The following is a 23,520-nucleotide window of genomic DNA, read 5'->3' as shown; positions in this document are numbered from 1 at the left end:
ATCATCGTTAATTAATCTGCATTATTTATACCTCATTGAATACACCTCATTATATTCACCTAATTTTTATTATAGTTTTTGCAAAATAGCTTCCTAATTAAGCATACTGAAAGTAACTGGAGAAAACATCTTTATATTATATGATTAATAACAACATTGAGAGAATTTTCAAACACAAAGTAATCCATTGAGTTAAGCAAAAAATAATTAAATTGCAAAAGTTGGTTTTTGTTAAAATATATAAGAAATATTTATTGATTAATTAAATATGGGAATAGTGTTAATTATATTAATAAACATTTTATTTTAATTAATTATTAGAAGTTTGAATGATTTTTCAGAAATTTTATTGTTTTTAATGTTAATACTATTTAAAACAAAAAAACTGGTTTAAACCAAAAAACGGTTTTTTTTACCAACCCTGCCCCTGTATCAGGAAAGTGTCTTCAAAGAGCGTATTCGTGAATAACAAAAGTTGCTGAAGTGAGCGGAGATCAGATGTGGACGCTTGAATTTCCAGCAGTAGTTCTCAACCTTTTCAATGCAGATCAAGGGTAAAGACTTGATTAAAAACAAGATACTGAGCAAAACAAGCAGACCACAAAGGAACCCTCTTGAGGGTCCCTAATGGATGGAAACAAAGTCCCTTTGGTCAAGTCCAGTGCCGGGTGGCAAGTACTGAGCCGATATAAATAAAGTACGAGTCAAGCAAAGCCAACTGAGGGCCCTTCATGAATCAGCCAGCAAATAAATGAAATACTGAATGAGACAAGCAGAGACGACAGAGGACTCATCTCAATTTGTACGAAATAAAAAATGCAATATTTCATTAATCCTTAATCGTATACGTGCATACCAGAACAACAATATACACATGCTTATAATAAACTTACCTGTTCAGCAATATCTCTCGCTAATTTATCTAACTTTGAGCCATAACTGGAAATTTTTTTTGCAGCATTAATGACATCCATGGTTGTTTTCAAAGGACCTTTTCCTCTATTTAAACAATAACAGAGCATAGAAGTTGACGAATAATTGTAATGCTTAATAAATATAAAATTACTTTATGTTTATCATCTGTAAATTTAATTTTACTTAGCTTGCCCTCTTAGAAAGCAAGCTTGAATAATTCAAAAAATAATCATGACTATAAAATAGTGACGAATAGAAGAAAAATTATTTTTAAGATCATTGTCCAATTATTTGTTATAATTAATATCTGAAATATTTCATTGCATACTCTGAAAAAATATTGAGGTAAAGCTTCAAACAAACTCAGAAATATTGACAAAAAAATAAAAAAGTTTAATCCGCTCTTTTTTAGTTTATTGGTATGATTATTATGTGAAATAATACTGAATAAAACAGATGTCTTCATAAAAGCAAAATTCCAATTCATCATTAAAAATCATATTCAATGGAAATACAGGGTGTATAAGAAGTCCTGGACACATTCTGAGAATCTATATCAAATTAATCAATTGACATAAAAAGGTGCATTTTTCACTAATATATTGCACTATACATGGCCTAGTTTTTTCTTTTTTTTGATAAATTTAAAAAAAACTAGAATTTCATTCACAGGTGGTGCTGTAAAATGAAAAACTCGACATAACATATAAAATTCAACACAACAGAGCATAACTGACGTTTGTGACAATTTGTGTCACATAAAACTAACATATTTCAACATGAGCACCCTTCCACCTGTTTAGATGTAACCCAAGCTAAAAAAAGGCACTCATATTGAAATGTGATAGTTTTATGTAAAAGAAATTGTCATAACCATTACTTATGTGTTTGTGTTGCATTTTATGTATTATGTCGAGTATTTTGTTTTACAGCACCACCTGTGAGTGAAATTCAAACTTTTTTTATTAACAAAAAAAAAACTCTAGGCCATGACAAGTATTTGGGTGCAGACTGCATCTTTTTATACAAAATGGTTGATTTGTTATTAACTTTTAAAATGTGTCTCAAACTTATCGTTTCATCACACTGTTATAATTGTAAAATTATAAAAAAGAAAGGGGGACATTTTAAAATGGAATAACTGCAATGTTTATTCTAATTTTATCAATAGCATAAAAAATTTATATATATATATACTAAGCATTTTCATAATTCATTCTTCTCTTTAACCCATTCATTAAAATATGCTAATAAAAGAGGATGTGCTTACAAATACAAATACAAAGCCACAACAGGCAAATTGCCCAACGAAGTGGCTGACTTAAGAACATCATGGATCCCCAAGCCATTTTTGGAGGCCCTACCAACTACTGCTACACCCCCCCCCGCGGAACCCCCAACGAATCGGTACATGCGGAAATGTGCGTGCACATGTAGTGAAACCTGAAGTGAAGTTTTTTATTTCTTTGTAATGCTTGTTATGTGTAGTGCTGCCATCTGCCACCAGTTTTTCTAACTATGAGTGAAGTGTTATGATTGAATGATTTATCGTTGTAGGATTGTTGCTCTCTGTGGCGAGACTTTTTAACGGGGAGATCGGCTCGCATTTGCGCCTTGAAGTTGGGAACCACAGAAAACCAACTTCAGCCGACCACCACTGTGGGGTTCGAACCCGGATCCTCGCATCGCGAGTCCGTCACTATAACCACTTGACCACCACAGCGGCTTACTCCTACGTTAAAGTACATTAACAACTCAAATAGATCTTACCGTGTGAAATCTGTCATTTCCATCATCACCATGCACATCTGTTTTGCAATAACTATAATGTCATTGCCAGATTCATCCCATTTAGCAACTTCTCTGTCAAATTTGCTTTTTTCACATCGAAATGTTTCAACTTGGGCAGCTATCTGCATTTTTTCTTCTTCAGAAACCAACCTATAAGCATCCTAAAATAGATTTAAAAATAGCATTATAATCTTAAAGAAACATTTAACACCAATCATATTTACCAAAATCAATACAATTTCAATTACGGTTTAATTCCTTTCATTGCTTACTTAACTGCTCTTTATGAATATTGTGAAATATTAGTTTTTTACTAGTAAAACAAGAGGGAAATTACTTACACGTGTATTCGAGATTTCAGTAATGTCTGGATATTCATCAACATCACTAATGATGGCAGCTGTAACAAGGGCATAAAATTCACTGTTAATCACAAAATAGGAAAAGCATGCAGATAAATATATAAAAGCTTGTGAGATGCCATCACATCTGCGGTCAGATGGTAAAATGTCACAAGTCACTTTTCCCAAAAAATTGAGTTGTTCACATTCTGGAGCCTCGTTCGTCAAAATTTTGGAAGGTGACAAAATTTTGTCCATCTCTTTTGGTTTATGAGGAACCAACAGAGGAAAAATTCAATATTGTTTACAAATTTGCCCTCGTGAAATTTTGAAAAAGTGACTTATTACATTTTGCCATCTGAGCACAGATATACAGCAGTAGCATACCATATGTGATTGTTTTGTTTGCCAAATAACTTTTCAACTGTGCATGTTCATGCACACTCATAGCGTAGAGAAAACATTTATTATGAATTCAGAATCTTTTGGTAATAAAAATATAAATTAGTTCAAAAAATTATTGATAGACTGTACTGTATCACTGAAAATATACCTAAGCCCACCAAGTTACTTTTAAGCCGCACAAATAGTCACAATATACCTTTACATATGTGCAAGGAAAAAATATAATAGATATCATATAAAATATATAAAAATACAACATATATTCTATTTCTGATGTATTTAACATTTTATAAAAAATTTTGAATAATTTCAGGCATTATTAGACTATTTAATAATCACGAGAGGATGTCAAATACTATGTTATATAAACACTAAATATCTGATATATATTTGACTTTTTTAACTTGGAAAAGGATTTGGCTAGTGCCCAGATTCAACAAGCATTTTCATTGGTTTTGAGCGAGCGCGCATGCGCACACACACACACACACAGGTGTTACTAAAATTTAAAGTTTTTGGGATTTTTCGCCAATGTGATGTAAAGTTTTTGTCTTTCGACGTTTCGTTTGAATGGGTGACAAAAATTTTTAAGATTTTATTTCTTGAAAATGTTCGCCACCCGTGTGAAGGAAACGTTGAAAGACAAAAACGTTACATTGGCCAAAAAAACCCGAAAACTTTGAATTTTACTTTACATGATGTTCACGAAAGACTTGTTTGTTTCACAGGTTTTAATGTACAGTATTTGATATTTCAGTCCAAAGCATGACTTACCCTTGTTTTTTGCGTCATATGTGCTATCTTCACATTCAATGTCTGTCTCGCATTCTGATTCCCCAACACCCTAAAATGTAAATTATAATAATTTAATATTCAGGTATTATTAACTGAATGTGATAAATGTATAACATTTTCTAATAAAACACATTGAAATGAAACAAAAATCAATCAAATTATAAGCATGTTGCAATAAGATTGTTTAAAAAGATTAAGCTGCAAAGTTCCAAGATGCCGCTGACACATTATATCTTGTCAAATACCCAGAATTTCGAGAAGGATGCATAAAAACTTTGTTCACATATGCCAGGGGGATGCATAGTTTTCAAAGTTTTGAGAAAAAAGTGAAGAGGGGAAAACCTCTTGTATAAACATTTTTCCCGTCCTCATCACTGTCTATCATGATATAACTGTATGGCGTAACTTTGTAAAGCAGTTCCACAACTTTTAAGTACAAAGGAAGTGCTACACTGTATTAGTATAAAATGTATAACCCATATAAATGTATCATGAATGGGCTGACGAAATATCAAGTTCTGTCCCTGAATGAGTGGCTATTACATAAAATTTTCCAATTTCTAAGGGTTTTTCTCCTCCGAGTTATGTATTGGAAATTACAGTGCTTTTGCAACAACTCAACAACATTTGGAGACAGCATATTTACTGTGTAAATTTGCTTTGTTTCCACAAGATTGCACATGTGTTTTCTTGAAAAATTGTATAGAATTGAATCACCCATTCAAATTGTAAAAAGTTTTGAGAGTTTATTGGAGAAAATTACAGATGGAATCTGTAAAAACTCTTTCATAAATATCCACAGTTTTGTGATCTAGCCGCTATGCAGTCACGAGTTTTCCCACCACAAAAATCTGGATTTGGGGCCCAATAATGTGTAATGGTGTTCGGCTAAATACGTTTTCCTAAGGGTTTTCTAACTTTAAGTTGGCTATCCCTTGGAAAGAAGCTCTGTTGCCATGACAAAGGGGATATGCAGCCACATGGGGTGCCACCCTAGGAGAGGCACCAAATCTGAGATGAAAGAGCAAAAAATATATAATTTTTTTAGGAATTGCTAGGATAAAGAAAAATTAAGATGAGGGTGGGCAAGAGGGCACCAAAAACAGGTTCTGCACAGGCACAAATTTTGTCTCAAGCTGCCCATGCCATGATGATCAGCAGACCTACAATACAAATATACATTAAATTACAAATCCACACATTAGTGATTTGGTGGCACTACCTACTATGAACACAAGACACAACGCTGGACACACAAGCACACTGTTAGGTTTCACCAATAACAAATCTAACATAGCTCCCATATTCAGGTGTGAAATATGTGGCAATTAAATAATGGTGTTAGTCCACAGTATATGAACCCTCAGGGAGGGAAAAGAAAACAATTTCAGCTGGAAATCACTCAGCAGATTTATATGAATCAGAAGATGATCATCAAAATCATTTGCTTCAAATTTATGCAGAATATATTATTGAAAGAGCTAAGGTTTGGTCTCAAATGAAAAATCAATCAGAATTGAAGTTATAGACTGATTTATTAGTAAATATATAATGTGCCTAACTTAATTATATTTATTTTAAACTTGTTATTCATTAATTAATCAGTGTTGATAGGTTCCTTTGCAACTTTTCTCTACCAGCAGAATAATTAGCAATGAATGTTACTAAACCTTACTTAAACTTTTTTTTTTGTTAGTGAATGTTTCAATTGAACTTGTTTTTAGAAATTATTTGTTTGATTTAAAGGAGTAACTGCAAATGATGCGGAAGGGGGGGAGACTTCGTCGTTTTTTAAAAAGGGATCCACTTTCACTCCAAAAGGACCCAGTTTTTGCTCATAAACTGGGTCCCAGGACCAATATAAATTAGAGTATAGCGGCATCTCTGAATGTTGTATGAAATCACATTAGCATATAATGTAAACTTTTTCTTGAGTAAAACCCTGAACAATTTGTATACCAAATTTTTAGCTTATACAGTCAAACCTTGTAGTGGCGTATTTACAGCAGGGTTGTATCGTTTTTACCAGGGGTGGTTAAAACCAGTTTAAACAGGCCTGGTTGATATTAATTTCGGCCAGTTTCAATTATTTCTAGTGGTCAAAACTCAAACTGCATTAAATTTTTTCCTATTAATTCTTAAAAAGTAGTTAAATGATACTGCCTTAACTCAATTAAATTAATGACTAAAGAAACAAATATTAATATTTAAATTTATATGCAGGGCCGCAACTAGGGGGGTGCAGACGGGTCTGGTGCCCCAGGCGCTGTACTAGAGGGGGTGCAAATTTCACTCTTTAATCTCTCCTTCAACATTATGAGAGGGTGCCAAAATGCATGCTTGTCCCGGCTGACCAAGCATATAGTTGCGGCCCTGTGTATATGAGTTAATTATATTTGAGTAAAGATTTACTGTCAACTTGAATATTGCACATCTCCTACACATTAGAGGTTCTTTTGAATATTAACGTGAAGGTGTGTCTGGTTCTTCTTTCAACTTGAATAAAACTGAATTCTCATGCCAGCCATTAAAAATCGTATCCAAAAATCATCATCTCTCTCATGACATGAGTACTATAGGTTATTTGGAAAAGTCAGTACTTCCTTTGTACTTAAAAGTAGTGAAACTACTTTTCAAGGTCATGGCAGCGTTATCATGATAGGTGGGGAGGAGGAAAAAAAGGAGAAATGTTGGTAGAGGTTTTTTCTCCGTAAGTTTCTTCTCAAAACTCTGAAAGTATGTGTCCCTCTCCAAAATTTTGGGTATTTGATAACCTATAGCATGTCAGCAGCATCTCTGGGATTTAAATAGGTTAGTTGTTATAGAACCTGCTATCAGAGACGCAACTAGAAACAAAAATTTACTCTGTCATCTAGGTCCAGAGTATATTTTGGTGCTCTCCTCCTGCAATGGAAAACAGTAAACTCGGTACCCTTCCTGATCCAGTGAAGGGGGCACTAGAATCCTTGCTCTCTACTAGTTGCAGCCTTCCTGCTGTGGAAAGAGGGTGGCATGACACTATGACAGCTCTTTGAGAAACTACTCATTATGATGGCTGGTATTGTGCTGCCACCATAGTTTGTGACTCGAATCTTTTCATATCAACCTGGTTTCGGTATGTGAACAACACATTTGTTATATGGGGTCATGGAGAGGAAAAACTTGAAGAGCTCCTAGTTCATCTGAACATCATAACATCAAATTCACAATGGAGAAAGAAGAAGAGGGGACTCTTCCGTTTCGAGATGTTCTGGTCACGAAGAAATGTAACAGACTGGGCCATATGGTTTACCCTAAAAAGATGCACACGGACACCTGAGAAAATTTGGCATCAAGACCATCTTCAAGCCACCCAAATAGCTAAGTACCTCAGGTCGACCAAAGATCAACGGGACAGACTGAAAACAGCTAGTGTAACGGATCAGGATGACGTTCTTCTCCGTTACGTTTAATTATTATTTAGTTTGGGGATTCTCCCGGGGGAGATATCACATCGTTTCGTTATAATGTTATTGTAATTTTTACTTACCTGTTTCGGCGGTTGGCTGCAGACTTCCGTCAGAATAATTATTTTGTTTTTGTGTTTTTCAGTGTTTGGCGTAACAGGCGTGATCGGAGAGCCTGGCCAGCTCGCCCGATTACATTTAGCGTTGCCACTGAGAAATTTTGAAATATTTTTGACTTTGGTTAGTATGCAAATTATTTTTGTGAATTGTTGAATTTTTATCGAGAGACGGAGTGTTGCCGGTGGTCGAGTGGTCCTAAAGTTAAAGCCGGTTTTCAATGTATAAAAGCGCCTCTCTCGATCTCACTAATCGCATTCATTCATTCCTTTGTTCTTTCAAGTATTCACCTCTTGCTTTGGCTACTTGAGTAGCTTGTTCCTGATTTCGGTCATGAAATTTTAATATGATCTAAATAACTACCATTAATGTTCCCGGCGGGTCCGGTGAAGATGTTTTTATAAAAGCTAAATAATCAATTTAAGAGTCTTGCACTTCAACCCGTGACTAGTTGCCCTCTGGCAGATGAAACCTTGAATGGTCTGGTTCGTGACAAAACTTCTGGTTTGACGCTATAGAAACGTCCAGTACTTCTATCTTCGACATTCAACTGGCTGGACTCCGATAGACTGTCATCGATGATTGCTGGGAGGTCTACCTGGAAACTGGTTGCTGACGACTTGTTCTGAAACCTGGGACACTGTTCTTTGGTTGGTTCCATGACGTGAATGGATCTACATCGCTATCGTAACTAGTGCACTTGCATCTCTTGGTCTGCGAGAAGAAACGTGATGTCCAGTTGAATGGACATGGACTTCTGCGGTGAGATCCACGCTTTTTTATAACTAAAATTGATGTAAGAATAATCGACTATAACGAAAAAATATTGTTTTAATGAACGAAGTCTAACCTAATGTAAAATAACCGTTATTGTAATAAAGCCTTTTGAAGTGATACAAAACAACTTGTTTGTTTCCTGCTTGTTGTCTGCCTTTAACTGGATAATTTGAACCAGGCACGTAACCCCATTAAGGGATGTTACACTAGGGTTTACCGTATCCCATGCAGTTGTGGAGAAGTGTACATAGGCACTACAAAAAGATCGATAGACTAGATTAATTGAGCACAAACGAAATTGTAGACTGGGTCAAGTTGACAAGTCAGCCGTAGCATAGCATGTCTGACCAAGGACCACAAAATTCTCTTCACAAACACCCAAGTGTTATCCAATGACATGAGATATTTTCCCCGTAAAAGTATGGAGCCAAGGACACTTCCTGTAGGACCTCCACTTGTCACGCCTGTCCAATCACAGAATTCCCAGTTCACCATAACTGATTGTTACCCATCTCTTAACCATAATTCTATCCAATTCAGCAAGCTGCCCCAATCTCATGTAAAATTGCATTAAGAGTTTACCATTTTGTTCCTGATTGAATGCCTTCTGGAAATCAAGGTAAACATCATCCACATTTTTGGATGAAAAACAGACAGAGCCCTTACCCCCACAGGTTAGACACGACTTCCTGTTCCCGAACCCATACTGATTATCCGACAGTACATTATTCTCGTCTAGCCATTTCACCCATTGCTTTTTGATAATAATTTCTAAAATTTTCGAGAGGGAGCTTGTCAAACTCATTGGACGATAATTGGACACAGCTTCTCTACTACCCTTTTTAAATATCAGAACAACATTAGCAAGTTTTCAATCCCTTGGGACGATACCCTCAGCAACAAAACTCCTGTAAATCTGTGAGAGACTGGCCTCAACAATCCATTAGCACATTCCCTGAGGACCCTAGGATGGATAACATCTGAGTGCTTTGCTTGCACATACATTTTTTAGAAGATTTAGGACCTCCACATTTTACATTTGAATAATATTGTTGAGTATTTTACTACCCTGTGCAAAACACGTACATTGAATATCATTATCTCTATTAAAAACCGATAGAAACAGTAATTGAAAGCACTACACATGCATACATTGCTCTCTAACATAGACCCTCCTATTGAGAGGGGGGCCAACTGTCCCCTTACATCCATTATTGACGTATCTAAAAATGATTTAGGGTCAGAGCCAATGTTATCTGCCAACCTAGATTCAACTTCCTTTTTACTATCCCTTATCGCTTTCTTCAATGCCCTTCTTTTATCAGTATAAACAATGAGAAGTCACCTCGTCCACTTTTATGCTTTCTGAATGCTCTTTTTTTTTAAGATAAAGGTTATGTACGCTATCCATGAACCACAGGGGGCGTGATGTACAAACACATTTTTTTCGAACAAAGAGTATGACCTCTTGCAAAACAGAGAACAGCTTTGTACTGAATTCTTCCTATTGACTTACCACCCTGACTGATTCCAGCCGGTCTTGGAACACCTCTGCTAAATGTTCTCTCAAAACATCAAAGTCAGTTTTCCGAAAACAAGGAACCAGTCTTTTGTTGTCAACCTTATTCAAAGAAAAGTTAGAGAAAACTGATGACATGATGATCACTGCACAAGAAAACTTGTCCCCCACCGAAACATACTCAATAAAATCCTGCAAACTAGTGAGAACTAAATCCAAAATAGCAATACCCCTAGTGGCTCCTGATACATGCTGGTACAAAAAATTTTCGAGCACCCCCTTTCCTATCCAATCTATTTCTTAAAAAAGTATCGTATTCTGAGATGTGTAAAAAAGATTCATCCCCATCTTTTGCCCAAGATTCTGTAATGGCTATAAGATACACAGGCCCTCCACAGCTATCAGTTACTAAAAAATCTTTCTTATCACACAAGCTCCTGGCATTTATTAGCACATATTTTAATTTGCCCAGTGATTTAGTGCGAGTTCAATCAAGAAGCTATCCAAGTCAGAGGTGGGTAATTCCCCATCTATACTATTATTAACAATAACTAACCAGCATTATCATCTATGAGGTCTGGGAGTAGAATACCTGATCTGAGCCTGATCTGATCATAAACCTACCAGACCCCACTCCTATTCAGATGAATCCCATCCCAATGATGCTAACCTATCGGTAAATGTGGGAAGCACGAAGAATGTGACCCCAAGTGAGAAGCAAATGTCCTTTAGGCCGGCTTAAATTGAATTGGCAGATCCTACTCCTAAGCCCCCACTACCCCTTGGCTTATACTGGAATCACTGCCACATCTGAACCCCCTCCCAATAGTAAGTCCTGGTACTCTGACAGAGACTCACTAATATTCGCTCCTACCTGATTCATTTCCACCCACAGGATTACCCGCAAAGGCAACTTTCAGAGATGAAAAATTTCTCGAACGTTGCTAATCTTCCCCCCCCCCAGGAAGACAAAAGCACTCAAAACCCCAAAACTCCTTAAACACTCTGTTCCCCAGTTCCCTAACCATAGAATCGCAGAAGATTAAACCCCTACCACTATCCCCCTCTCCCTCATCCACAACCACCCATTTGCTTTCTAAACTGTAGTTGTTCATGGAGATTGCTTTTTCATCAACAGGTGGCTCGACAACAAGTGGCCCCATTATAAAAGGGCCCTCTAAAACCCTAACTGTTTCCCATAACGCATCGACCTCGAGTTCCAACCTTGCCCTATCCAAACATTCTTTACACTTCAAACTATCAGCTACTATCCCCCTAGAGCAGGGAAACCTTCCGTCACAAGCTCTACACACCACTAGTCGAGGTCAAGGCATGCTAATACTACTGCTAGAGATGAAATAATACTTAAAAAATAGACAGAAGAGAATCGTTAAAAGGAAATTATATAAAATAATGTAAAATACTTTACAATGCGAAATATACGTATAGGATTGTATGAAAAAATTAAGTAAAATAAAATGCTCAACACTAAATCACAAAGAAGAAAATATATATATGTATATAAAGAATACAACACAGCACCCAAAAAAGTATTAAGCTACAAAGTATAATATATAAATATTAGTATTATCCGAGGATGATGTCACTCTCCGCTATCCATACAAAGGTTTTTAACAGCTAGCTGATGTGAAGATATATTTTGGAAAGAGATTTTCAGTGCACACGAACTCCAAGGAAAGATCAAGATATGCGTTGCCTCTGTAGTCTAGTGCATTCACCTGAAAAGTGAAAGGATGTGGGTTCAATTCCCAGCAGGGGCAGTTGAATTTTCTCTTTCCAAAATATATCTTCACATCAGAAAGCTGTTAAAAACCTTTGTATGGATAGCGGAGAGTGATATCATCCTCGGATAAGTCACCATCTGGTGGCATTGTCAGCAATTGTGAGCTTTGTCTTCAGTTTGGTCCGACCGTCCATGTACAGTCCCGTTCAGTTCACGCAAGTCTAAGGAAAGATTGAGATATTCATTGCCTTTGTAGTCTAATGGTCTAGGGCATTTAGCCGGAAAGTGAAAGGATGTGGGTTCGATTTCCTGTAGGGGCAGTTGAATTTTCTCTTTCCAAAATATATCTTCGCATCAGCCAACTGTTAAAAACCTTTGTTATTAGTTATTAGCGAACTATCTCTATTCACTAACACTAAAACAATAGGTCAGATATTAAAAAAAATTACTGAGAGTACCCTGGAAAAGGTATACGTTGTTCACTAACACTAACAACCAAAAATCAAACAAGTTTGTATCAAAGAAATGGGAAAAACTCGAAAATGACGGGAAACACACACACACACACACACACAAATAACCAAATATTCACTTCTATACGAGCACATGAGCAAAGAAATTGATTATCGACAAGAGACAACTGTCAAAAATACAATGAAAATGAAATGAGAGCAAGAAAAAAGTTCAAGTCAATCAAAAATACACAATGAAAATTAAAAAGTTGAGAGTAATAAAAAAAACGTATCTTGCAAATCCGATAATGTGCAGTCCTAAAAATCTGATGACAAAATCAAACTGACGAAAAAATTAAACACACAATCTAGAAAAATAAAGAAAACACTGCAGAGTATGACCCTAAAAATAAAATAAAAAAATCATGAGAATGAAGAAAGACACAAAAAGGAACACAAAATGGCACACCGATGTGACAGATAATCCTTCTGTAATTCCTCGGCGACGGTTCCGGATAAAACTACTGCTATTGGTTGGCAAGCAGAGGGTGATAAAAGCACCTCCGATCCCTACCACGCCCAAGACGAAAATGAAAATCATACATACGAATAACAAAGTTCATTGATATATAATAAGCATAGACACCAATGCACTCTATAACCAACAGAGATATTTCAACATGTGGAACTATGCCATTTTTCTTCCAAAGGTTGATATTTGTTTCATCATACTCAACAGCAACCACTTTTGAAAGCATAATGCCTTTATGTGTAACAAAGCTGGTGATGCTCTGTACAATATATCTGCATTAAATCCAGAATCCCCTGTCCTATATAACAGAACCACGTTCTCACAAGAGAACAATATGCTCTGCTACAGCTGCAGTCCTGTGACATTGAATTGATTAAAAATAAAGGAGGCTGCATGGAAGATTTGAGTTCATAAATACTTGGGTTAGTAAAAAAAATTATTATTTTTTAATTTTTAAATTCAATTCCAAATAAGAAGAGATTGAGTCAATGAAATCTCAGTTTTCTTCATTCTATAAACTTGACAGTTTTCTTTATTTTGAATCAATTACAAAATAAATTCAATTACATTAATGTTGTGCTATTTTATCATGCATGCGAGGTGCTAAAAATTGAATTTTTGGAAAATTTGAGAAAAATTAAGTGTTAGAGACATGTAAAATTTCACCTTGGCATATAAATCAAAAATATGTATACCAGATTTGAAATAAATCAATAGTTAAAAAATATTTTTAATGATATTTCGACTAGAGCATTGTTTTTCACTATGTTAAAAGATAAGGGACCCCATAATGCTTCTATGATGACGTGACTAAGGCTTTGGGTAAGGGCAAAAATTTGGATGTTGTTTACCTTGATTTCCAGAAGGCATCCGATCGGGTCCAACATGGTAACCTCTAGAAGCGTTTACACAAGATTGGGATTGGGGACAACTTGCTGAATTGGATAGAATCATGGTTAAAATATAGGTCATAACGGGTAATGGTGAACGGGAAATTCTCTGATTGGACAGGTGTCACAAGTGGAGTTCCTCAATGAAGTGTCCTTGGCTACATACTTCTTTCACTTTTAATTGATAAACTTGATCAGGGTATCGATGGGATTGTTAGCAAATTCATAGATAACGTGAAGCTAATGAGGGTAGTCTGGAATCAAAGCGATAAGGAGTTGCTCCAGACCAACTTAAACAGTATTGGAGCATGATGTTTAGCACTGACAAGTTGCTCATTTTGATTCGAACAACCCATGCTTTTCTTACGAGTTGAATAGTGTCACTATCCCGGATGTAACTAGGGTCACTGATTTGGGAATTCTCATTGACAAACAACTTAGGTTTTCTGAACATTGTTCAGCGGTGGTAAAAAAAAACAATAGAAAAAAGCAATAGAATGCTGTTTCATTTTCAAAAAGGTCTCTTTGCGTTCTCTTAAAGTCATTTCTCCGCTTTTCCGAGGCTTAGTTCATCCTGGACTGGAGTATGCTGTCAGGTTTTGGAGACCATACCTACAGAGGGACATAGACTTTGTTAAAGGGGGATCAGAGAAGAGCTACGCATGTCCTTATTGGCACATAGGGCTTGAGTTATGAAGAGGGACTTCATTTTTTGAATATGTTCACATTGGATGAACACAGCTGTCTGAAATATGATTGAAGTGTTTAAAATTTCCAACGGGATGGATAAAATGGATCATTAGTTATTAATACATCATGAATCAACTGCTTTGACAAGGGGACACCAGTACCGATTGGTAAGGGACAACTCCAGGTTGTTGTGTCACAGGGAATCTATCTCTCTCTTTCTCTGTGCATGCGTGCGTCATGTTTAAAAAAGAAATACAATAAACATATTGCTGTAAATCAAGAAGCTATCCATACTTAGAATAAGACAATAAGACATTATACAATGTTTTAGTATGTATATATATTGTTTTTAGTTTTTATAATTATTTTTAATTGGGTTGCTGTACTTTTAGAAATATATATGACATCCATATTTCTTATGGGCATCTTTTTCTCAGCCACCTCGTTGCGCATTTTGCCTGTTGTGGCCTTGTATTTATATAATAAACATTCACTTGAGGTGTGATAAAAGATGACAATATTTTGGGCTGAAATTTGGAGACAATTTGTTCAAAACATTGACTCAGGAAATATGTGTGATGCATGACCAAAAATCAATTTCATGACTAGAGAGTTCTGTTCGTTCATCAATATAAGAATATAATGATCTAAAGCATGTTTTAAAGTAGAAAAAGCAGCTTGACTTGGAAAAACAGAAAAAACCGCAATTTTTTAAAATTTTATAACCTAACAGAGCAAAAAAATTTATATTTGCTTATAAAGAGAAGTCTGTTATAATGGCAATTTTTCTCATAATTGTGAACTGCTATTATGACAGACTTTTATTATATTTTTGATCTTTACTTTTATATGATGTAAACAGAAACTGAGAACACTGAATAAAAAATAAAAACACTCACTTTATTTAGTAAAATAGCTCTTCTAATTTCACGAACTGCATCATAAACAAGTCTGGAAGCATCTACAAAAGCATTTTCATCTATTCTTCCTGCAGATGAGCCACTCAATATTTTTACTGCTTTTTCTACTTCACTAGCAAAATTTGACATAACTGAAAAAAAATGCTTAGAATTTAATATAGTAAGTTTTACCAAATGACACAAACATGGTATTCACAACTGTAATAAAATACATGAGAAAGACCTGAAATGTTTTTTGAAAAGTCAACCAATTGGGGTTTTTTTCATGTAAGCCTACATGCAACCATTTTGAGTCAAACAATATTTTTTACACAATTTTAAATATGATATATAGTGGAACTTTGGTTAACGAGATCAATTCATTCCGTGAACATGCTTGTTGTCCAAATCGCTCATATATCAAATCAAACTTCCCCATAAGAAATAATGGAAATTCGGAAAATTTGTTCCACATTCACACAAAAAATGACCAACAAAAAAAATGTCATTTAATTAATATACTAACACAATAATATTATCATGAATAATACAATTAATATTTTAATTTAAGAGAAAAAATGAAATAAACACAAACATACAATGCAATAATGTTTACAAATTAGCTTATTCTAAATAATGAGAGAGAAGGACTGCCATTCAGGATGAGTTACAGACTTACTGTTGTCTGCAAACTTATTCTTTTTATGTAACTTTGAAAGAAAACCTATCCAATGACACTTTCTCATTTTTTAGGATTTCTCATTCATTTCTCAGAAATGAGAAATAACATTGTCATTGGCCAGATTCATTGCTTGCACTGCTACAGCTTTATTTGAGTCCCACCAAAGCCACAGTGGTGGTTGGCTGAAGTTGATTTTCTGTGGTTCTCAACTACAAGGAGCAAATGTGTATGTGAGTTGATAGCCCATTAAAAAGTCTCACCACAGACAGCAATAGGCCTACAACAGTACAAATCAATCATTACACTTCATTCATAATTTTAAAGTAGATGGCAGCACTATAACAAGCATTACACAGAAACAAAATTCACGTTAAGTTCACAACACATACACACACATTCTCACATGTAGCAGCTTTATTTGGGTGATTCTGTTTACAAAATATTGCACAAAATTTCCCACATTTCTCTACTCTCATTTGAAGTGACTCCTCCTAATTTATCTCTTCCTCTTCCACAGATGAGATCCTATCCATAAGCAGTTGCATGCAATGTAGATCCAACAGTTCATCTGTGGTAAACTCTTAGGCATGTTCTTCCACTAGTTCTTGAATGTTGTTTGCATTCACCTCCAGTCCAATGGTCTTTCTTAAGGACACAATACCTTTGAGAACTAGTGGTTCCTGCAAGCAAAATAAAAAAAACTGTGCACATATAGTCCGTAGATCACGAGAAGGGTTATGGGAATGCCCCTCTCTAGAGAAGGTCCATTTCGGCGCAGGGAAAAGGTAAAAATTATCCCAGATTGCTAGTAAAGGCTGTCTTGGAGCAAATCGGTTCTCTCTGTATGAGGGTATTCTTCACACTTCAGTGAACTATGCCCTCAATTATGAATTGTGGAAGTAAATTAAATTTTTTAATTTAAATTTAAATTTTTGATTTTTTAATTTAAATTTAAATTTTTGATTTTTTAATTTAAATTTAAATTTTTGATTTTTTTATTAAATTTAAATTTAATATTTTGAACTAAAATATTTAATACAGAAAATAAATTTAAAGGGAGTGTTACTAATTTAATGATAATAATTTATCACTATTATAAATTATGTGACATTTTCTTTGGTTTAATTTCTATACTGCCGTAGCAAGAGAAGGCCACCTGCCAGCAACTAGCCCTTCTTTTTCTGTTTACCTTCTCTTATCGCCACCATTGTCTTTTTTTTCTTTCTCCACACAAGCTTCTCATATGGAATTTTCAAAGAGGTGACTAATAAAATAGTGACAAATAAAAAGATTGAACATGCATGCTCGTCAAGCTTGCAGTTACATGTGTAGCCACCTTAAGGCCCCAAAGCAGAATATTTAGCACTGTTCTGCGATGAGCCCTCAGCTAACTGGAAATGTTCTGCGGTAAAAATCCCTATTCAGGTAATAGTGTTTTTTGCACTTTTTCTTAAAATTCTTCCAAATTGTTCTGCAATAGCGGTAATTGTTCTGCGACGTACATCACAGATTTTGGCACATTCTGCTTTGGGGCCTTAAGGGACGCAGCCATGGGGTCCAGGATGATTCTAATCATTTTTTTGTTCTTTCACACTATAAATTCACTTTAGAGGGCCTGGCTGCAAGATGTGGGGGCATGCTTAAGGGCATCAGAAGCATGGTCTTCTCATGCTGCAGCAGGGATCCAAGACTGGGATCTCTCACTGGCCATCCATATGAATTGAGTGTGGAAAAAAAATTATAAGAATTTCTTCCGGGTTGGAGCCTTGTCAGCCCCATTCTTCTGGGAGCCTGGTCGAAATCGTTTTATACAAATACAACGCCACAACAGCTTTATACATGTAGTCTTCAGCTTGATGCATGGAACTGATTATTGAAAAGGGCTGGAGTTTTCTATCCCTTCTGCATATAGGTGAAGATAGACTTGGAAGTCTGGGGGGGGCACGATGATGTTGATGTCAATTCATATGTACACATATACATTAGATCGAACGACTCCACCTTTGATGCTGGGGCCTCCATGCTTCTGCGGAATAATTTTTTTTTGTATAAAATAATTTACTGTAAGTGTTTGAGCAGCAGCGCCGTCTTAAGACCATCATGGGCCTTCCCGGGCCAAGTGATTTTTCTGAGGTCCTACCATGTAAATTCTGGAAAATTTCAACAAGATCTTATTTGGTGAGGGCCGCTCTTATTGAGGCCTGGGTGGGCCCATGCCTTAAGATGGCACTGTCAAACAGCTGGTGTTTACGTAACAAAAACACTGCGATATAGAGTGCACTGCCGTGGCGCTTTTAGTGAAATTTTATGGAGGCCAAAATAGCACTAAAGACACCAAGCAGGAAAGCGCTGTGGATGATGCACAATTCCCATTGGACAGTCGTTTTACCCATGGGCGGAGATACGGGGGGCGCGGGGGGGACAATGTCCTTTCCCCCCCCCCAGCATCAAAGGTGAAGTTGACTGATCTAATGTTGTATATATGCATATATGAATTGACATCATCATCATTGTGCCCCCCCCCCCAGAAATAATGACTGTGCTCCCCCCAGACTTCCAAGTCTATCTCCGCCTATGGCTTTACCTCAAAAGAAATAATGGAATCATCCGACATAATGTAGGCAATGTTCTTGTGGTCGGTGGACTATACCTGTGTTTACAATGATGCATATAGTTTCTCATCATAAACAGTCACACTCACATGAGTGTTCATTTTTCCAGTGAGGCAACTGACTAGAGACTGTAGGAGAGAATATTACCCACAATTCTACAGTACATGTGTGAGCGGATTCAGCTGTGATAACATGAAACTAAATAAACAATGCACAAATTTTTTTCTCATAATGCAAATAATTGTTCATAAACTAAATCAAAATTTGTTTAACATTTTTGCTCATTATGTGAATTGCTTCATTAACCAAATCACTTGTTAACTGAAGTACCACTGTATGTAAACACAAAAACATAACACAACACGAAACAACACACAACTGAGTACAGGAATTTGATCTCCCAAGGGGCCCATATCCATCCACGGCACAGATCCATGAAAATCACACTGTAATATTTTCTTGTGGCAACACATCTATTATATTTATATACACTGATTTGCTTGCATGGTTTTAACCCATTAAAGACAATTTTTTGAAAGGAAGAAAAATACTGAGTGGAAACACTCCCACCATTTATTAGCAAAGAAAAAAATTAAAATGTTGAATGGCAAATTTTCTTACCAACCATCATTAATGGGTTAAATATGCCATGTTTTATTGTTTTTGTATAAAACAACATAACATTAATTAACTAAAAAAGGATGCATAATTATTTTTAATGAATTATGTGTGCATACTTCTTTCAATTTATTTGAATAATAAAAATATTTATCCCATAGGAATGAATATTTATTTTAAATTATTTTTTCACTGCAATTTCACATTAATTGTAGATGTAAACTTGAATCAGTAATAAACCCTCCTGATAAGAAAATATTTCATGTAGCTGATAAATGGGAAATGGTGCAGTGTTCTGCTATGACCTAAAAGCAGTGGCAGTGATTATTCACGCCAAGCGACAGGTGTGGGTCTCAGAATGGGAAGAAAAAAGATTAGTTCTTGTGAGTTCATGATTATTCTTTTGTATTGTTTCTACTTCTGCAAATAAATTTATGTTGTTCTTGAGACTGTTATTATTTCATCTGTTATTAGTATAATGGAGTCGAATTTGCATCTTCTCATCATCTCACTCACCCAAAGAAAAATATAAAATATAGAAAGAGGGAACAATAGATACAAAGTATATCTCCCTCGAGAATTTTAGATTTAATTGTTGGGAATAGGATCTCACAACATTGCACTTAGTGTTAAAACATACAATCACCAATCAGAAAAATTTTAAACATGATTAATTAAAATTGAATTTATATATTTGTTCATCACACAAACATCAATTTTTATACTTAACAATAAAATATATAAACTACAAACCTTGATGTTTTAACATAATTGCTGCTTTTAAAATGCAGTCAGAGTATATTTTTGATTCACAGCTTTCAGTTTCAGCATTTACAACAATGCATATTCGCTCTGCCCTGCCTCTAAGAGCCCCTGCTGTCCGATCAAGAGTATCTGCATCATTATCTTTCAATGACTGGATACATTTTTTGACATCTTCTAGAATATGGTTCTCTATATACAACATACATAAAATCATCAATCCATTGAAACATATATAACTGCCAAAAATATTTTAATGTTTTCCCAAGCAACAAATCTTAATTTATTAAAGGCCTTTGATTCACTTAATCAGGATGAATGAGTACTTTTTCACACACAGGAAGATTTTTTTTTTAATTTTGAAAAATTAAAATATTTTGACAATTAAGTGTAATGAATGTATTACCCAAAAAATATATAAAAAAGCTGGAAAACTCCTTGGGATTGATTCGATGGGCTATAATATGTGTAAGTGATATGAATTTAGATGAGCAACTTTAAAGCGATCAGCAATTAATTTAATTTTGATTCTATGGGTTTGCATTCTAAATCTTGATGATAACAGGCTGACTAAGAATATTGTCTCATTGCTCTCAAACAACATAATAATACAACTTTTAAATGGATTTTTCAAGTAAAACATATTTTATCCAAATATGGTTGTGCTTATGCACAAATTGAGAGAAAAACATTCCATTACTAAAAAATATAATGTACCATTCCTTCTATTTTAAACCAAGGCTTGATAAATCCCTGGTGCCAAGTCACCATGGCAACTAAAAAATTGGCATTGGCACTTAAAATTTTCTGTGCATGATTACTTGCTGGGGCAAAAAAAAAAACTTAGACCCTGAAATATCTGATTGGCACCAAGATTTTTTCTCGATTTGTCAAGCCGCTTTAAACCATGTTGAAACTTGTGATTACATAAAGATAATAACTGTATTCTAAACTCAATAAACTTCCAATATTATACACACACTTAATTTTCTGTTTGTTATGTGAGGCATTTTTTAATTTTAATTTACCATTCAAAGTTGTTCACACATTTTTCCGACTGAGATCTAGTTATCCTTTTTTGAGTGACAATGGAGAAATTTCAGTTTATCATATTTAATATGAGATCTGTAAATTTTTTAATTCTGGAGGACTCAATGGTAATATTGTATATATCCTATTTCATTATTCTTTCTCCAGCATTTAAAAGTTACTGTATCAAATATATTCTGCCACATTGTGAATTTATTAATTTTAGCAAAGATGGATTAATGTAATTAATAAATACTAACTCATCCAATAGAAATTTTTTATACGAGAAATACACCATTTTTCAACAATGTCTGTTTACTTTTAGTTGGGGAAATTGATTTTTAATTTTTTTTCAACCTTATTTTTATTTAATTTTTTTTAACAATCACGATGTGTAAAAGGTGTAGCCCAGTGTTTCTCAACCCAGGGCCATATGACCCCCTTGTGGTACTGGGATATTCTAGGGGGCCACGGGAAAAAAAATCAAGTGAAAGGGGAACTCATGACAGGTGATAAAGGGACCATAGAGAGGTGCAGCCCAGAGGACCGGAATTTTTTCATAAAAATTTTCACAACGACTTACTCAAAACTCTTGATTCAATAAGTGTAGAGAATCTTGCTCCTGGATGATGGTGGGGGGGGGGGAAGCAGATATATGACAGGGAGGGCCACGAAAAGAAAATACGGTCCTAAGGGGGCCATGGGCAAAAAAAGGTTAAGAAACACAGGTGTAGCCAATCTTTGTAACAGGCCAATGACCTATATGCAAATAAATGTCTTGATTTGGTTTAAACTCCTTAGGAGTGTAAACAATTTTTCTGACTCCCTTGCTGTTATCGGTTGGTGAGACATTCGTTTTGCGTGGAATATTGTGTAGAATTACTAAACTCTGAACCATAATTATACCAGTGCTGAATTAATTGAAAACATTGGAACCACACATGTTGAATTTAACAGTTTGGTGTAATTTTCAAATTAAATTGTTAACAAATTTTTGTTCAAGTGGAAAAATTACATTTGAATATTTTCCTTACCATCGTCTCCAAAAATTTAATACTTTGGGAAACTTAAAATTAAACCAGGAGTGTACTAGAACAGTGCAATTTGTATCATTGATTGTTGATCATTTTTGTCGCACCACGGTCATTTTCTGCATACAAGGGCTAATTAGACCAGGACCTACAATTTATTGCAGATTCCGAACGGCAGGCTTGTTTTTTATACTCGTCGAGGGGTTGGTGCGCTAACCCCTTGATGGGGGGGCTCATTGCAGTAGCAATTTTTTCCTGCAGTCTCGTCACCATTTTTGTTGTAACCCCTGAATCTGGAAAGTTTCTGACTGACAAGGACGAACCGGGTATCAAACTCATGACACCTCTAAACATCCTTTGGTACTTTAGGCGAGTATCTTATCGACCTGGGTTACCGCGCCTGCAATTTGTGTGTGGGTGTATCATGATTGAACATTACTTCTGACAAGAGAAATGACTCAGATAAAACTAATCACTAAGCTTGACAAACATTATAATGAGTCTGCACCAATAATTGGATTAGTTTATCAGCAGCTTAGGTTTTATGTTTCATAGATTTAGTCTTGAAGGGATTCCAGATTGTTTGACTATCATAAAAGAGTAAAATATTATTATATATACCATTTTGCCCTAATGAGGGTATCTTCAGAAGTCAGTGATCCATGATGAGGCCTGTATTTACACATATGTTTGATTATTCTTACACTGCTTTGCCATGATTGGTCCACAGAATGATAGCCCTTCACTACAGTATGGCTACAAAAAGCTTGATATGTTTTTTTTTTTCAATTCAATTTTCAATTCAATTTCACTTTGTTTCATTTTGTTACATAAAATAGAAGATGAGACAAAAAATCAGCCAAGGGGTCCAGAGATCCATACTGGTTGATACATTGCAAGTTTATAATGAATACTAATGAACAAGGGCGTAGCGAGGGGAGACTTGGGGATCTGGTCTCCCCCCCCCCCCGAAATGTGAGAAAATGACCGAAAAATGGAAAAAAGATGGCCATATCTATTGTTCTATCACTTTGCTCCCCCCCCCCCGAACAAAATTTCTGGCTACGCCCCTGCTAATGAAGCAGTTAGTTAGTAACTTTGAAGAAGCCATATGAACACAAATGATGCTAAACATTCTAGATGAGCTGCTAACCTCCCCACCCCCTTCCTCTCCATAGATCAAAGAGATATACTTTTCCTTTGAAGTAAAAGTAAATTCATATGCAGTGGATCCCGCTTATAACATTTTTCAAAAAACCATCATGAGAAAACATTGCTAGCCAGGGAAAATGCTTTAAACAGGAAATCTCAATGAGTATTAGTAAAAGTGCCTACAGACTATTCTGACCTGACACGTCACATCAGCATAGTGGGAATGTACATACAGAAGACTCATAGGTGGAATTTTATATCACATGCCGCATTACCACTTGGTCCCACGTTAGAGAAGTCTGTAGGCACTTTTAGAGTTGG

At 35.4% G+C, this 23,520-nt stretch overlaps 1 protein-coding gene across 1 annotated transcript in view; it reads right to left on the bottom strand.

Moving 5' to 3' along the window:
• LOC149085061 (catenin alpha-like) overlaps window positions 1-23,520 on the bottom strand; it is an 88,791-nt gene that overhangs the window by 16,785 nt on the left and 48,486 nt on the right. Inside the window, exons 12-17 of the mRNA XM_089232843.1 lie at window positions 19,979-20,179; window positions 15,314-15,465; window positions 4,227-4,296; window positions 3,048-3,106; window positions 2,686-2,867; window positions 894-999 (exon numbers count right to left, since the gene is read on the bottom strand). Coding sequence (XP_089088969.1) covers window positions 894-999; window positions 2,686-2,867; window positions 3,048-3,106; window positions 4,227-4,296; window positions 15,314-15,465; window positions 19,979-20,179 — 770 coding nt within the window. The remainder of the gene's footprint in view (window positions 1-893; window positions 1,000-2,685; window positions 2,868-3,047; window positions 3,107-4,226; window positions 4,297-15,313; window positions 15,466-19,978; window positions 20,180-23,520) is intronic.

The sequence above is a fragment of the Pholcus phalangioides genome, unplaced genomic scaffold, assembly GCF_987345545.1.
Source record: "Pholcus phalangioides strain wild (caught in Gottingen) unplaced genomic scaffold, Ppha-v1.0 ptg000007l_1, whole genome shotgun sequence".
In the NCBI taxonomy this organism is placed as follows: Eukaryota; Metazoa; Arthropoda; class Arachnida; order Araneae; family Pholcidae; genus Pholcus; species Pholcus phalangioides.
This window is presented reverse-complemented; position numbering and strand designations above follow the sequence as displayed.